This window comes from Pectinophora gossypiella, chromosome 12 (genome assembly GCF_024362695.1).
Source record: "Pectinophora gossypiella chromosome 12, ilPecGoss1.1, whole genome shotgun sequence".
NCBI lineage: Eukaryota > Metazoa > Arthropoda > Insecta > Lepidoptera > Gelechiidae > Pectinophora > Pectinophora gossypiella.
The window spans coordinates 5527590-5545303 of record NC_065415.1 but is presented as its reverse complement, the minus strand read 5'-3'; the positions used below and the strand labels follow the sequence as shown (position 1 = coordinate 5545303).

At 37.4% G+C, this 17714-nt stretch overlaps 1 protein-coding gene and 1 long non-coding RNA gene across 5 annotated transcripts in view; one reads left to right on the top strand and one right to left on the bottom strand.

Moving 5' to 3' along the window:
- Positions 1-17714, top strand: part of LOC126371453 (monocarboxylate transporter 12) — a 54606-nt gene that overhangs the window by 7021 nt on the left and 29871 nt on the right. For 3 of the 4 annotated variants that reach the window (XM_050016755.1, XM_050016754.1, XM_050016756.1), the window contains exon 2: positions 8229-8508. In XM_050016755.1, the coding sequence (XP_049872712.1) occupies positions 8229-8508 (280 nt within the window). Of the gene's footprint in view, positions 1-6719; positions 6785-8228; positions 8509-17714 lie in introns of those variants that run through there. The other variant, XM_050016757.1, reaches the window with a different exon arrangement.
- Positions 10069-14442, bottom strand: LOC126371566 (uncharacterized). Its single transcript, XR_007567059.1, has 2 exons — positions 14340-14442; positions 10069-11715 (listed from the first exon to the last, which is right to left on the bottom strand). It is a non-coding gene; the product is annotated as an uncharacterized LOC126371566 (long non-coding RNA).

Here is a 17714-nt window from a genome sequence, read left to right as displayed (position 1 = left end):
GACTTAAGGCGTAACCTCGTGCCAAGAGATCAAGGAGAACAGCCTCAATGCGACAGGAAAATTATAGAGCACATGGCTCGAGCACCTTATGATATGGAAATTATTATACTAGATAACATTATTCGATATCAAATATGTTTATCTGCGCCAAGAGACAGGCTGACTTTGAAAGAAATTGCGAGAAACAATAACATTTCATGATAAAGAGAAAAGTGAAGATGGAATTAGAGAAGCCTTTGCCCTGCAATAAAACCAAAGGTTCATAATAATTATAGTCAACATGTGTGTTCCCCAGCGTGCTAGCTCGGAAACTATCTTCTTCTTCTTATCGTGTGGGTTGTGAGGTGGAATACTAGCCTCATCAACCCTGTCGAGCCGACAAAGGCCCCTGACATGGCTCATGTAACGATTACTCACATCAGTAAATAGTAACCGGGATCAATGACTTAACGTACCTTTCGAAGCACGGATCATCTTACTTTCGGACAATCAGGTGATCAGCCTGTAATGTCCTAACCAAACTAGGGATCACCGGGATTCGAACCCAGGGTCTCCGAGTCGTGAGCGTTGCTCAACCACTGGGCCACAGAGGCCGGGAGCGCGGAAACTATAATAATGAAGTTAGATGAGACAATAGATACCAGGTATGGCGTCGCGTAGTGCTTCGCAAATGTACAGATTATATGGCTTATTCTAGCTTGGTACCCACACGTCACCGAGCTCTCTGTTAGACCAACGTGATAGGTGGAGTCGTATCGCTGTCTATAATGGTCGCGCCAACTGTTTGTGAAAACTGCACTTAAGATAAATTAATAACTCATTGGCGCAAGTCCGGTTATTCTGATGTCATAGAAAATAATGTAATTCTGTATCAACGAAATAGAGACATTTGCGTGTTTGTAACCATTTAGAAGAACACCAAAAACTTTCCCAAAGTAGTTTTTATTGTAACTTTAACGCCGAATGAAGGACAAGTTCGAATAGAATGATTCTCTAGGTCAAGGTTAGGAACTTAGTGCTGGTCGTCAATAATTTATCTTATTTTAGTCTATAAACGAATGAGTGTGTTTCGTATATAGTAGAACGTTCTAGGCTTATAATCTACATGTTATTATACGTATACTGCTAGTACTACAGTATAGCTACATGAATAAATACTGGTTCCTTATTATTGTGAATGTATTTATTATGTGTTGTGGACCGACACTTCCTCAACAATAGTTGTGGTGTACGGATAGACTTACCTCTTATCGCCACCTATCTTTAAAGCATCCCGCTGGAGTAAAGGTTTCTATGGTTTATCTAACGTGTAATTATTGTAAATTCCTGTACCATCTTTTCATATAAATTAATAAGATAACAATATTAGTATTAGGAGGTCTATTATCTTGTACGAGCTAAAACAATTTATTGTATATTGTAAACAGATATAACATAACATAACAAATACTTATTTATTAGACAATTAAAAATAGATATCATATTTTAGCAATAGCGGCGTTCTGTTATATAGATTACAGTTACTAGTAGTACAGGTAGATATACGTTGTTATCAAATTCCCTCAATCAGCGCTTATCGCTATCGACTCACTAGGGTCGATTAATTCTTTCAAATATTTTTCCTCTCAGGCGACGCCCTGAGCCGAGGATCGCGCCCAACTGGGCACCCTCAGGCATGTTGTCTTAAACGTTGTTACGGTTGAGAGCCCTCAGCGCTCCCCATTTGTCCGGCCAAGTAGTTAATGCCATCTGCGGAAAACCTATAAGTCTCGTCAAAAAAAAGTTGTTATCAAGTTAAGTATTGTAATATTTACTTTATTAAAGCTCGTCCTGTTATACCTAGTAATTATATAATAACGTGACGAACGGGCTTTTGTTATCCTTATTAAGTAAGCAAAAGACGTTACAAAGGAATGGTAAGATGTTTTAGAAGAATATACAGTAAGTAGGTATTCTAGTAGTAAAATAAAATCGTGGTAGTTTCAGCATGTCACGGTCACGGTCTACTGATATCCATCTTGAAAGGTCCAAGCCGAAAATTACTGTTAGCGTTTCGAAATTAATTTGTTATTAGAATTCTATATTTTTAAATATGGAAGGCTTTATTTAAATATAATCTGTTGAATTTAGTAAGATTTTATTCCTCTAATAATGCTTGTCGTCAAAATAAGTCTTTTTCATTCAACGATCGTACCTATTTGTCAGGGTGCCGAAATACCAAAAAAGGGCCAAGAAATTATAAATATTTGAATAATTGCCATCGACAGACAACCCTGGAAAGAAATAAGTCGCGACAAGCGTGCGGCTCCAATCAATTACCGACAATCAAATCACGTGCTCAACCCAGGCTTCTCGGGCGTGACTGTTCTATAATTTTACTATGAAACACGTAACCAAGTAAGGTATTAAACATGACTTTATATGAGAAAATGGTGTTGAAATTGTTATATTCTTTCCGTGCCTCCTTCAATGCCGTGGCAAAGAAATAGAAAACACTAGTTGTATCGTAAAAGCGTTTCTCGCTGGCGTTTAATTGATATGTTTTGATCGGAAAAGTTTAGTGTGTGAAGTGCCATTAAATCTTCCGCATTCTCTATCGTATCTAGCATTAATATGGCGAAATACAGTGCTTAGTATGTACTTGCCGTACCTTGATGAGCAGGCTTTGATTAGGCTCTTTACGCTTTATCATTCCTTACGTGCATATATCCTTTTGTTGTTTCGTTTCTATCATTCTCATTGTCAGCAATGTTATAAAAAGCTCAGTTCTTCTTTGTGGTTTCGAATTTGTTCTCGAGTTTAACGATCTTGTGGAATATTAATGTACAAACATGTTTTCTGACTCAGTTTGTTGACAGATCGAGGGCATCTGTATTTTAAAACCACATGAATGATGCATGTTATTGGTCTTTGTTCATATACTGTCGTAATGTCGACCGTGTTATTATTATTATGTCTTCCTTTATTCTGGTGCCTTAGCAACTAATAGTTACTATTACCAATGATATCTAATAATCTTTATGATACTCTGCAATGCGGAATCTTTGGTTAATGTTGTTATAATTGATACGAACAGTTCTTTGTAATGTGGTTCTTTGTATGTACTTCATGTTGAAGTCAAACATTCTGAGGTCAGTGTGGTTTCCTTGTGTAATTTTAATTTTCCGCCTCGGCAAAGGCCGGGAAAATAAACGTTGCTACTTAAATAAATGCCTTTAGTAGTTCCTATGACACGAGAGCTTTACTACTCGTTATAATAATAGGTTTCGTAGTAGTAGGAAATTATAAAATCATGTATTTATTTATCCAATATAATATTTCCCAAAACATAGTAAATGATAGCTTATACATTTATAATGAAATGAATTTCTTCGGGCGTAAAGTATGGCAGCCGACCGTGTAATTGTTTCATGAGAATTTATTATCTATCACATGGGTAGGTGAACGTGTATACACGTTCAATACATCTAGCAGCAGGAGGCAGTAGACATTGTTAGCAAAATAAATCATTAAGCCGGAGCTGCGTGTCGTGTAAACACATGCAAGGTCGTCACCTGGTGTTTCGGTCTCAGCCGATGAGATTATATCAGACATCGTCGATGCTGAGTAACATTGTTTGTCAGGAGTATGAGCCCTAAGTGAGAAAAATATCTCGAGAAATAAATACCACATTGGTGCTGATTCCAATACACACCATCTAATTTTATTTTAAGTTATACCTGTAATTTTCTTATCCGCGGATAAAGAAAAGGACGGGTAATCGGCAGGCATGAAGTTTATGGAACACACTGGTCTCTACCGCGGAAATTTTATATCTACTGCAAAAGTTGATGTTGAGAATTGTACATTTGTTATGGGCTTGATTCACTTTAAAGCGAATACAGTAAAAAATGTAAAGAATAAAAATAGCAAGACCATTATTGTGAAGCCTCTCTCCAATTCCGATGACGTTGTTACGCTGCCGTAGACAATCTCGAGTCGATATACCTAGTAGGCTCTTCAGCTGAGACGGCAAAAGCGAGGAATGTTCTGAAAAATAATGTGGGGAGTATACAATACAATACAAATATACTTTATTGCACCAAAACCAAATTAAATAATTACAAAAAGACTCATAATTAAATAGAAGTACAGCAATATCTGAATATGTTAATCAAATAAACATATCTGCTACGGATATGATATCTATTTTTCGTAGTACGGTGTTGTACAGTACTCTGCAGTAGTGAGTACCAATTATAATTAGGATGGTACCTACTGTGTTTTTATTACAATAAGTAACTAGCGTTAATTTACTACTGTTTATAAACCAGCTTCCTAGTACAAATTTTCCTATTATTATGAGTCATACTTATAGTCATAGCGCCCTTTTGTTTACACTTTAAATTCGCCGTTGAAATTGAGGATTATGTTTTGATTATAATACTAATTTCATCAACATTTTATTATTAGAGTCATCGTATTTTCAAACAGATGGTTCATCGTATTTTGAAGCGAGTGGTGAGCTCAGTATGCATACGCTTCAGAATAAATTAAATTATTAAAATATTATAATTATGTTGTACGTAATTCATTTATTAAATATTCGGGAGATCAACAGCTGCTAATTTACTGACTCACATAAAAACTACAACCCAAAGTCAATCATCATTTAATTTAAGAACCACGCTCTTGTTGGTGTAGCATTCTTCATTTTTGTCTATCAAAGGCCAATTATTAGACTTCCTCATAAGACACGACGTTCGCCTTTTCTTTAATCTGTTCCATGTAAGCTCTTCTTGGTGAAGACCAACAACAAGAAAGAGAGGAAGGGGAAGCCCTTCCTCTCTTTCTTTCTATCTTCCCAAAACTAATTACAGATCAATATTTTCTCTTGTTTTCATAGAGTCCTCAGAGATGATTCTTATGCATACTCGATGTATTACCGCACAGGAAGTGCATGCTGCATTTAAATATGACGTGTGATGAGCCTTTGTTCCTTTGTTATGGATTGTTTATTGTCCTAGATAACTGCAGCCTTTGACTTGCAATTGACACGCGGCGGCACAAAGAAAATGAAATGATAAATTGATAATGTACTAATGACACACGATGGACAAGTTATTATCTATGCAGCATAAACATCTCCTTTCATCATAATCGTAATGATGCGTGTAATAATGTTATCGGGTTTCGCTACGGTAGCAGGCCTATCGGTGTTGGTAACAAGGTAAAGTTTAAGGTTGTTGTATAATTTCGTCTGTGTTTGTTTATTTTACTTTGCTTAACTTTCAATAAACAGCAAATTTCCCGAATATTGAATTTCGGATTCCATTGTCTTTATAAAACTAATTACCTTTGACTTTTAGGAGTGAATTATACTTTCATGCTTGGACTAACTTGTTCTCCTTTCTTTTCTTGCCCAAATTGGGCTCCTTTCGGGTTGGTGGTCAAAATGGCAGCCGCTTTTGGAAAACCGGACCTGTCAAATCTTTAGGTGTAAGCGGACCCCGTGAGAACGGGATAAAGCAAGGGAGATGATGGTTGAACTGCTTTGTCGTTTAAGTCACATTGAATTTAGTCATAATGAAAACAGTAAACAAGATGAGTATTCACAATTTGACATTCGATCTCACATTATTTCGCTTCGGTTCACACTCAATCGATTTTCTGTTCAATTGAGTGAACTTATAATGCCCATGCTATGCACTGATAGGGAAACTGATAAACAAGACTGCTTTATGGTTGTACTTACTTCTGCAAAGCATTTTTCATTATTTCATTTTATGCGGAAATCACTTACGCCATGTTTACAAGGCGTTTCAGGTGGAATATATTATTAAACATGCTACTACGTATGAAATAGTTCGCATGTGTACGTTTGGTAGTTTTGTTTTATTAATGTATTTTTTTTAATTTGTTTATATTTAGAATACGTAATACGTTTGAACGTGTAATAATATTATCTCCTAATACAATGCGAATGACATTGGCAATGACCATGACGATTCGACCTCGAAACTACGAGTACAATATACTATACTCGAGTGTTAACCAGTTTCAATAGATTTTGGTACCAGTTAAGTATATCGATGCAAATGAAGTTGATCAAAGGATACACTGTGGGGCTTCAGAATGGACTGATTGGCGTTTCTTTAGTGGCCCCTAACACGTTATGAGTACGTTGTGTTATTAATTACCATCACAAACTATTTGTGCAAGAGTTATGTGCTAGCTGCCATCATCGCCTAAAAGAAAATAGTAATATGAATATGGTAATGGAACAATGCTATAAACAGCCAAATTACACGCTTAGCCACTGCAAATGAACGTTTTATTGTAAACGTTTCGGACGTTTATACGATGAAACGATAAAGTCGAGTATAATCTCGGTGACGTCATTCATTCACTTTATGATACGTTAATTTTAATGCGAATATAAACCAGCTTCGTTTTTGTTGTCATGAGGCAATGGTTTAATTCGGGAACATTTGTCCACGCCCAGAATATGATTATGTTTTTTTTTCAAGAAAGCCTATATTTTCCCATTTCTTGCCATTGACGAAGACCCTAGTCTGTTTCTTACTTTCGATCTTTTCTAGGTGGCGATTAGCTCTCAATAGATATTATATATCAGTCTAATGTATAGTTATAGTAATTAGCTAACTGCAGGATGCTTAGTTAATTTATTTACTAACAATCAAGAGAATGAGGACCTGATAACATGCGTTAGTGTAGAACTGGCTTTCTGTGATAGTGGACTTATTGAGTTTGTCGTGCTTGGATTGTTCTCTTACTGATGACTGTAAGTTACTTAATTTTGTCGCAATATGTAGAGTAATAGTAAAATCCTTTCCTTGTCCAGAAAAAGCAAAAGCAGCTAAAGGTTTTTTAGAGCTTCGGGTTCATTCAAGTATTGACAAGATTGAAAATGAAACAAATAATAGCAATGCAAAACAAAATATTATAAATTATTATCTGTCTGCATCATATAAAATACTTGTGTATGAAGTCTTTTCTAGTCATCCATCCATCGATTGAATTTCGTATAGGTACAATATTTTCTTTATAGTAATTTTGTGGGATGTGTTTACTTTTTGTGACAGATTGTGTTGGCTTACCTTGCTTGAGCAGGAAAATTGATTACGTTGAGTAGACACATGATTCTTTTCGATCATGTATTTTTTTATCTAATCTGGATTATAGTTCGCACTGCCAGGTAAAGGCCTACCTTTTTTCTTCTTCCAGCAATAAGATACATAAAAAAACTATTGAAACTTTTTGCTATTTAAACATGCTTCAAATTCAAGAAATAATCATATTATGGATTAAATTTATCGGATATACCTAATGGCAATGGAGATAGCAAAATTAATAGAAGACATTGAATACCATTTTTTTTCAAACTTGGGACTGTATAAAGCAAACAGTCTATTTTAAGAATAAGATCGAACTTTATGTAAAATCAGACAACGTTTATTTTATTACTGTTTTGTCCTTGGAACATTCAGACATTTGGACTAAAATGTTTGGACTGAATCTTTAACGGTAGGAAAAGTTTCCAGGCATGAAGACTTTCGTAAAGACTATTAAGAGAACAATGATTAATTCTTGTCATTGTACCAAAGGTGGAAAGAGTATTAGTCTATCTAAATACAAAGAGTGGTTGCAGATTAATCTTCTGACAATTTCCGACTGTGCATACCCCAAAATAAATAGGAATTGTAGGCTATAAAACAGCTTGTTATTGCAGTCATACTGTACTTAGTATCTGTAATTAATGAATTAATTAAATTCAGGCAACTGAGGTTCATACAATATATCCCTTAATGGAAGAATACATACAATATTAAAACAACATGAAAAACTTTTAGGCAATTTTGTTCCCACTGGAAGTTTCTGTCTCTCATGTTGTCGAATTGTCTCTTGTTATCAAATCAAATACTTTATTGCACTGAAATTAATTTTAACAAGCAGACATAATACGTGGATACAGTACAGTACACTTCGGGGGCCTTATTGCCCTAGAATGACTTCTCCTGTTTTTTTTTGTTCTCCTTTGTACAATAATCATCATTATTATCATTAATTTAAGAGCCACGCTCTTGTCGTTGTAGCATTCTCCATGCTACTTTTTAGGGAAATATAGAATAGTGGTTTCCCTCTTGCCTTCCGTCCCGAAGTACTCTGTTTAACGCGTGTACAATACAATATTTTAATTAGTCAATTCAAACATATCTTTGTTACAGACTGAAAGTGAAACGTCATGCGAGGAGGCGGCGCGGCTGACCGCCGAGGGGGCGGCGGAGGAAGATGACGAGGCTTACGACTATGGCAACCTCCCCCCGCCCCCCGACGGTGGGTATGGCTGGGTGGTCGTCTTCGCCTCCTTCATGTGCAACCTGGTGGTGGACGGCATCGCCTACACCTTCGGCATATTCCTCCCCGAGCTGGTCACGTTCTTCGGCGAGGGGAAGGGAACTGTCGCGTGGGTCGGCAGTCTCTTGTCCGGAGTCTATCTTGCTGCTGGTGAGTTATTTCTACACTCAAAGTTTTAGAGAGGAGGATATCCCTGCTTAACATAACCTCATGGTAGTCAGAGGTACATCCACCACGAGATGAACTTAATGCCCATGCCTAACCGAGCTTTCTATTAGACCAACGTGAAGCGTTGTTAGACTAAAACGCTACACTACGCCGCGCCACGTGCGTGCGTTTCTGCTTACCCCGCTGGAAAATAGGCGTGAATTTATGTATGTCATATTTACACGTGGCATAATTATGATATGAGTGCAGCTCTAACTAGTTCATTATGTAATTAATTGTCAATATAGCGGGTCCATCCAAACAGTTGATATCTACTAAGATAATTGTTTGTTGTTGTATGATAGCTTATTACATATTAAAATAAAATTGTTAGGTAGCATAAACGGATTGCTTCTCAAATGGGAAGTGCTGGTTCGATCCCCGGTACCGAACTTGCACCAATGTTAGTTATTAACTGTCACAGTCGATTATTATAGACGACGATACGGCTCACCACCTATAACGTTAGTCTAACAGAAAGCTCGTCGAAGCTTGCGTACTTAGTCTTGCGATGGAAGTACTACTGACTAATCCGATTGGGAATATAGGTAGTCGCTTATGATAATGTTAGTAGGTAGCAGTTGCTTGATAAAGCCGAAGTACGTTATATACGATCCCGACGACCCGATTACTCTAGCCATAGAGGTAGCCAATCAGCTCACGACACCAAACACTTCAGGATCCCGATACCGACCCCGCCGGAGTGGTCGACGACTTCCCTCAATCAGCGCTTATCGCTATCGACCTACTAGGGTCGATTAATTCTTTCAAATATATTCCCTCTCAGACGACGCCCTGAGCCGAGGTTCGCGCCCAACTGGGCACCCTCAGGCCTGTAGTCTTAAACGTTGTACCGGGTGAGAGCCTTCAGCGCTCCCCATTTGTCCGGCCAAGTAGTTAATGTCATCTGCGGAAAATTTACAATAAGTCACGTCAAAAAAAAAGCTTGATAAAGTAGGTACGTCTGAAGTCCACTATATAATTACTTCAATAGATTCCTCTTGTTAAGCTATGATTAACGAGTTTTTAAGCTTGTAACTTAGTTCTCCATTAAATTCGGCATAAGATGAACTAGGTATGAAAAAAAGGTTAATTAATCGTCGAATCGTAATATCGTCACCGGAACCGTCAGAAGGGAAATGCCAATTATCCTGAGATGCAATTTGTTCCGATCGAACTGAAAATCGACAACTTCCTATTACCTAATACTAGTCACGTTGTCCGCTGCATGAATCCATTATTCATGTGTCGAATGCATTAGCTACTTGCATAAGTGCCAGTTTACGTTTGATTCTATAAAACAGTATTACGTCTATTTTATAAGGTTGCATAGGTTTATAAAACGTAATATATAGGTAGGGAAGTATGTCTACTCAACGCGAGGAAAGAATAAAGCTGAATTTGAAACTAAAACTTGGTGGAATTTCAAAACTACATTTTATACATATATTATATTATATAAAGCTACAAACCCACTGACTGACTGACTGACTGACTGACTGACTCACTGACTCACTGACAGGGTTGTTCTCCCAGAAGGAGCGTCGGGGGGTAAAAATGATGTATGGGGGGTGTGATCTAGATCTCTCGGTGAGTATGGGAAAACTTCCAGATCATGGAAAACTGCTCCGCATCAGGGAGACACCCTACGGTCTGGCGCAACTATTATACCTGGATAAATTTTTTTTCCGCAAAACCTATTTAAATCTTGGTCAAATTCTATCGTGAGTAAAAAAAAATCAAAATGGCGGAAAAACAAGATGGCCGCCATACAAAATTTTGTTTTTACAGAAAATGTCTCGGGGCTAAAAATTATGTATGGGGGTGTGATCGGAACGTCTTGTTGAGTATGGAAATACTTCTCGATCTTCAAAAACTGCTCCGCATTAGGGAGACACCCTACGGCCTGGCAAAACTATAAAACCTGGAGCAAATTTTCTTTCACGAAATCTATTTAAATCTTGGTCAAATTCAATCACCGTTGAAAAAAAATCAAAATGGCGGAAAAACAAGATGGCCGCCATACAAATTTTTAGTTTTTCCTTAAAATGCCTCTGGGATAAAAAATATTATGAGGGTTTTGATCGGAACGTCATGTAGAGTACGGGTTTACTTCCAGGTTTTCGAAAACTGCTCCGCATCAGGGAGACACCCTAAGGCCTGGCAAAACTATCGCACCTAGAACAATAATTTTTTCACGAAACCTATTTAAATCTTGGTCAAATTCTATTGTGGGTGAAAAAAAATCAAAATGGCGGAAAAACAAGATGGCCGCCATACAAAATTTTCGTTTTTCTCGAAAATTTAAGAGGGATGAGATCAAAATGTCATATTGAGTATGGAAATACTTCCCGACCTTCAAAAACTGCTCCTCATCAGGGCGGCACCCTACGGCCTGGGAAAACTATCGCACCTGGAACAATAATTTTTTCGCACAACGTATTTAAATCTTAGTCAAATCCAATCGCCGGTGAAAAAAAACCAAAATGGCGGAAAAACAAGATGGCCGCCATACAAAATTTTGTTTTTACAGAAAAATGTCTTAGAGGTAAAAACAATGTATGGGGGTGTAATCGGAATGTCATGTTGAGTATGGAAGTACTACTCGATCTTTGAAATCTGCTCCGCATCAGGGAGACACCCTACGGCCTGGCAAAACTATCGCACCTGGAACTTTTTTGTTTTCACGAAATCTATTTAAATCTTGGTCAAATTCAATCTCCGGTGAAAGAAAACTAAAATGGCGGTAAAACAAGATGGCCGCCATACAAAATTTTCGTTTTTCCCGAAAATGCCTCGGGGGTAAAAATGATGTATGAGGAATGTGATCGAAACATCATGTTGAGTATGGAAATACTTTTCGATCTTCATAAGCTGCTCCGCATCAGGGAGACACCCTACAGCCTGGCGAAACTATCGCACCTGGAACTTTTTTGTTTTCACGAAGCCTATTAAAGTCTTGGTCAAATTTTATCGCCAGTGAAAAAAAAACAAAATGGCCGAAAAACAAGATGGCCGCCATACAAATTTTGGTTTTTCCAGAAAATGTCTCACGAGGTAAAAATGATGTATTGGGGTGTGATCGGAACGTCATCTTGGAAAACTGCTCCGCATCAGGGGTCACCCTACGGCCTGGCAAAACTATAGCACCTAGAACTTTTTTGATTTCACGACACCTATTTAAGTCTTGGTCAAATTCTATCGCGGTAAAAAAATGGCGGGAAAACAAGACACGCGAGCAGCTTGCTGCGAGCGAACCACGCGACATCTAGTTATATTATATATAGCTACAAACCCATGTACTGACTGACTCACTGACATAATTGTTCTCCCAGAAGGAGCGTCGGGGGGTTAAAATGGTGTATGGGGGGTGTGATCGGGACCTCCCGGTGAGTATGGGAAAACTTTCAGATCTTGGAAAACTGCTCCGCATCAGGGAGACACCCTACAGTCTGGCGAAACTATCGCACCTGAAACGATTCTTTTTTCACGAAACCTATTTAATTCCTGGTCAAATTCTATTAAAGGTGAAAAAAAACCAAAATGGCGGAAAAACAAGATGGCCGCCATACAAAATTTTGTTTTTCCAAAAAATGTCTCGGGGGTAAAAACTGTGTATGGGAGTGTAATCGGAAAGTATTGTTGAGTATGAAAATACTTCTCAACCTTCGAAAACTGCTCCGCATCAGGGAGACACCCTACGGCCTGGCCAAACTATCGCACCTGGAACATTTTTTTTTCCACCAAACCTATTTAAATCTTGGTCAAATCCAATCCCTGGTGAAAAAAAACCAAAATGGCGGAAAAACAAGATGGCCGCCATACAAAATTTTCGTTTTTCCTGAAAATGCCTCGAGGGTAAAAATGATGTATAGGGATGTGATCGGATCGTCATGTTGAGTATTTCAATACTGCTTGATCTTGAAAAACTGCTCCGCATCAGGGAGACACCCTACGGCCTGGCAAAACTATAAAACCTGGAGCAATTTTTTCTTTCGCGAAACATATTTAAATCTTGGTCAAATCCAATCCCCGGTGAAAAAAAACCAAAATGGCGGAAAAACAAGATGGCCGTCATACAAAATTTTCGTTTTTCCCGGAAATGCCTCGGGGGTAAAAATGATGTATAGGGCTGTAATCGGAACGTCAAGCTGAGTATGGAAAAATTGTTCGATCTTGAAAAACTGCTCCGCATCAGGAAGACACCCTATGGCCTGGTAAAACTATCGCACGTGGAACTTTTTAGTTTTCACAATACCTATTTAAATCTTGGTCAAATTTAATTGCCGTTGAAAAAAAATCAAAATGGCGGAAAAACAAGATGGCCGCCATACAAATTTTTGTTTTTCCAGAAAATGTCTCAGAGGTAAAAATGATGTATTGAGGTGTGATCGGAACGTCATCTTGGAAAACTGCTCCGCATCAGGGAGGCACCCTACGGCCTGGCAAAACTATAGCACCTAGAACTTTTTTGATTTCACGAGACCTATTCAAGTCTTGGTCAAATTCTATCGCGGTACAAAAATGGCGGGAAAACAAGACACGCGAGCAGCTTGCTGCGAGCGAACCACGCGACATCTAGTTATATTATATTATATATAGCTACAAACCCACTGACTGACTGACTGACTGACATAGTTGTTCTCCCAGAAGGAGTGTCGGGGGGTGAAAATGATGTATGGGGGGAGTGATCGGGACCTCCCGGTGAGTATGGGAAAACTTCCAGATCTTGGAAAACTGCTCCGCATCAGGGAGACACCCTACGGTCTGGCGCAACTATTATAGCTGGATCAAATTTTTTTTCGCAAAACCTATTTAAATCTTGGTCAAATTCTATTGTGGGTGAAAAAAAATCAAAATGGCGGAAATTCAAGATGGCTGCCATACAAAATTTTGTTTTTTCAGAAAATGCATCGGGAGTAAAAACTGTGTATGGAGATGTAATCGGAACGTCTTGTGGAGTATGAAAACACTTCTCTATTTTCAAAATCTGCTCCGCATCAGGGAGACACCCTACGGCCTGGCAAAACTATAAAACCTGGAGCAATTTTTCTTTCGCGAAACATATTTAAATCTTGGTCAAATCCAATCCCTGGTGAAAAAAAAACAAAATGGCGGAAAAACAAGATGGCCGCCATACAAAATTTTCGTTTTTCCTGAAAATGCCTCGAGGGTAAAAATGATGTATAGGGATGTGATCGGATCGTCATGTTGAGTATTTCAGTACTGCTCGATCTTGAAAAACTGCTCCGCATCAGGGAGACACCCTACGGCCTGGCAAAACTATAAAACCTAGAGCAATATTTTTTTCACGAAACCTATTTAAATCTTGGTCAAATTCAATCCCCGGTGAAAAAAAACCAAAATGGCGGAAAAACAAGATGGCCGCCATACGAAATTTTCGTTTTTCCCGAAAATGCCTCGGGGGTAAAAATGATGTATGAGGAATATGATCGAAACATCATGTTGAGTATGGAAATACTTTTCGATCTTCGAAAGCTGCTCCGCATCAGGGAGACACCCTTCAGCCTGGCGAAACTATCGCACCTGGAACTTTTTTGTTTTCACGAAGCCTATTAAAGTCTTGGTCAAATTTTATCGCCAGTGAAAAAAAACAAAATGGCCGAAAAACAAGATGGCCGCCATACAAAATTTTGTTTTTCCAGAAAATGTCTCAAAGGTAAAATTGATGTATAGGGGTGTGATCGGAATGTCATCTTGAAAAACTGCTCCGCATCAGGGAGACACCCTACGGCTCGGCAAAACTATAGCACCTAGAACTTTTTTGATTTCACGAGACTTATTCAAGTCTTGGTCAAATTCTATCGCGGTAAAAAAATGGCGGGAAAACAAGACACGCGAGCAGCTTGCTGCGAGCGAACCACGCGACATCTAGTTTTAGATATATACGTGAGAGGCCGTAGTAACATATTATTATACATCAATGGTACTAGGTATGTTTCATAAAACGTACAGATTATTAGTTTATTTCACAGGTTTATTTAGTAGTAATTTTCTATACTTATAAGAAAGAAAGTTTATTTACACACACAGCTTTGTGACATCGACTTGTGTTGTTGTTACTTGATATTATGTTTACATACAGCATTATTTTGCACGTTATATAAACCACACGCAACTGTAAATGGTCTAAGCACGTGTAATGACGAACTTCACGGATCATATTTAGCCGACTGCGGCAAGCTAAAAGGAGGGTTATTGTAACTTAGTTTGCTTTGCTCGAATGCCTTTCAAACCTTGTTGCTATGCTATATTGGCTGCCCGAGAGTAGCTTTATGGATGGCTGAACAAAAATCGGATCAATCCGTTTGATTGGATTCTGTTTTCTATTTCATTAGTTGATGTTACGGATGTAGCGTTGGCATAGAGAGCTGGGAGATGAGGGAAGGTATAGATATGTTCTTAACAGTACTTACCTGAAATTAAAGTGAAACATATCAATATACACTTACCGTTGAAAGTTAGAGAACAACTTATTCATCACTAATTTAAGAGCCACGCTCTTGTCGGTGAAGCATTCTCCATTATTGTGTATCAAAGGTCAATTCTTTCACTTCCTTATAAGACACGATTTCTTTTTAATCTGTTCCATGTAAGCTCTTCTTAGTCTTTACCGTCCCCACTTTGTAGCTTCCCTTCTATGATGTTTTTAATAAATTCGTCGTGTCTTATTATATGTCCAATCATCTTCGTCGTCAATAACTCGCAATATTTGCCTCTTTTCCCTTGCTCTTTCTTACGAGCACTGCCTCATAGTAACCCTTTCTGTCCAATTTATTCTTTCCATCCTCCTCCAACTCCTCCTGTCTCTGCTACTTATTAGAGAACTTAAAAGATTTAATTCCAATGATAATCGAAACAAATCAAACTCTCTTTAGTTTGGTGTTGAATTGGTAAATTCCTGGAACTAGAACCACGAGACTTTTCTCGTGGTTCTAGTTCTACTCCTAAACCTTTAGCCTCGTTTTATTTCAAAATAACTAGGATTATACAGCAGATGAATACTGTCCTTGTTTTAATTGTTAAATGAAAATTTATATTTAACAAGATCTGATAATTATATGATAATTATATTTCTATTATATCAGGTGAAATGACGTCAAAATGGTAACGCAGGGAATCTAATTAATTATTATATTTGGTCGCTTCGTTCTTCAGATATAATAATTTTCCAGGTAGTTTCTTTAACTTGCATGGCAACATTCGCACGAAAAAGAATAACTTCCTGGTAAATTTATTATATCTTAGAATGAAGCGACTCATATAATAATGATTGAACTTCACTTAGAAGTTCATTTGATCATCTATAATATAATGTGTCACGTAGCTACGAAGTTCTAATAATAGACTGAAAAGGAAGTATCTCATTACACAAATAATATAATTCCCAAGTACAGTTATCAACTAACAGGTCCTAGCATTTGAACTTCAACATTTAGCACTGCCTTATCTAATTTGGCTTACTCTACTTTCGTCAAGATACAAAATGAAATGACGTTAAACGACACATGCCATTGTGTATTGATAAATAGACTGAATACTAAAATGTGCAGACAATGCACCGGATCATTGAACCTTAGCTATTGATTAACTGCCGCCATAAAATGAACGGAAAATTTTGTGTAGCGCCCGCTTAGTTTCCCGCCGTGTCAATGTTCTCCTAGATTAGATTATTTATGTATAGAATAAATGATGGGTTCTTCAGGATGGCGGGAGTCGGGACAGACTGGTCGCTAAGGGGCGTATGTTTCGCATTGTGTAATTGATCTTAGGGTGCAGAATAATGAATGAAGTCAAATAAACTCTTTTGACGTAAATTACAATAACATACTCAAGTTATGCAGTGACACGGTATCTTATTCGTAATAATTGGTCCGTTAATGAAGCACAAATAATTAACATCTAGCTTCAGCTATGTTGTCGAATTTAATTTACTATTTATTTTCAGATGACAACCCAATACGGGGTTTATAGTATAGTTAGACTATAGATGTGATTATAGAGTTTTGGTAGCTATATAATGCGTGTGTTATATTCTATGAGCAAAATAAATTATGCCAAGGATTATGTGCATAAATTATAGGTAGGTAAATGAAGTGTCTCTTGAACTGGAATACGAGATTTCCAAGTAATCAAATGCTTGGTACTAACGTACAATCTTCATGCAATCAGCTTGTTTGTAGACTTGTAGCACGAGGTAATATGGATGTGGAATACGCATAAACAACAGCGTAATATATTATTCCTCTATAAATTATACATTAGTGTGATTTGAAAAACAAACTTAGTCATTAAATTATTTTGCCATGTCTTAATACGCTGTATTTACATTGTTATGTTGTGGTCTGGTATAAATGTCATTGGCCTGCAAAATATATTGCAAGAAACGCAAAATATCGTCAATAAAAACATGGAGATTCACCTCGATACGGAGCAAGATTACCTTCGTTTTATCACACCCACTCGACATACCATTACAATGTCACACTCGATTACAAAATCCATCCATATCTATGAGAGTTAACAAGGGCTAGATCGTCTATAGGTATGTTATGAATAAGCTATTGTACAACTTAGTCAATGAGATACTTTTTACAAAAGGTTAAATAGAAAATTTTCTATTGATTTGGTGTGGAAAAACTGTTCGTGAAATTAGGATTTTTTTTTCATTGTTGTCATTTTAGGTCCTATATAAATATAAATTATGAAATTCTGATTACTAAATAAAGACAGATCTAAAACTAACGAAAATCATTTTATTTAACTTATTTATAAATTATAATGAATAAGAACGTAATAATAAGTCCGACATTTTATTACGTTTTTCTATGGCGCCACAGTGTGCTTTTTCATACAGATTCCATAGCAATTTCGTGTTTTGGCGTTTAGTAAAAAGTAACTGATTTGACTAGTTGGAAACTAGCCTATTTGTCATTGACCCAGTCAAATACAGAATTGTAGGTATGAATTTTCACACTTCCATTTTTGAAAACTGTCAAATAAGACTACTTAACGCAAATAAGATGTATTAGGTATCCATTATTTACTCCGATACTATGTTACTTCGAATGTCTGATTCGATGCTAAGGACGTTTTAGGCACGCTCACCACTCTGGATTGAACATAGG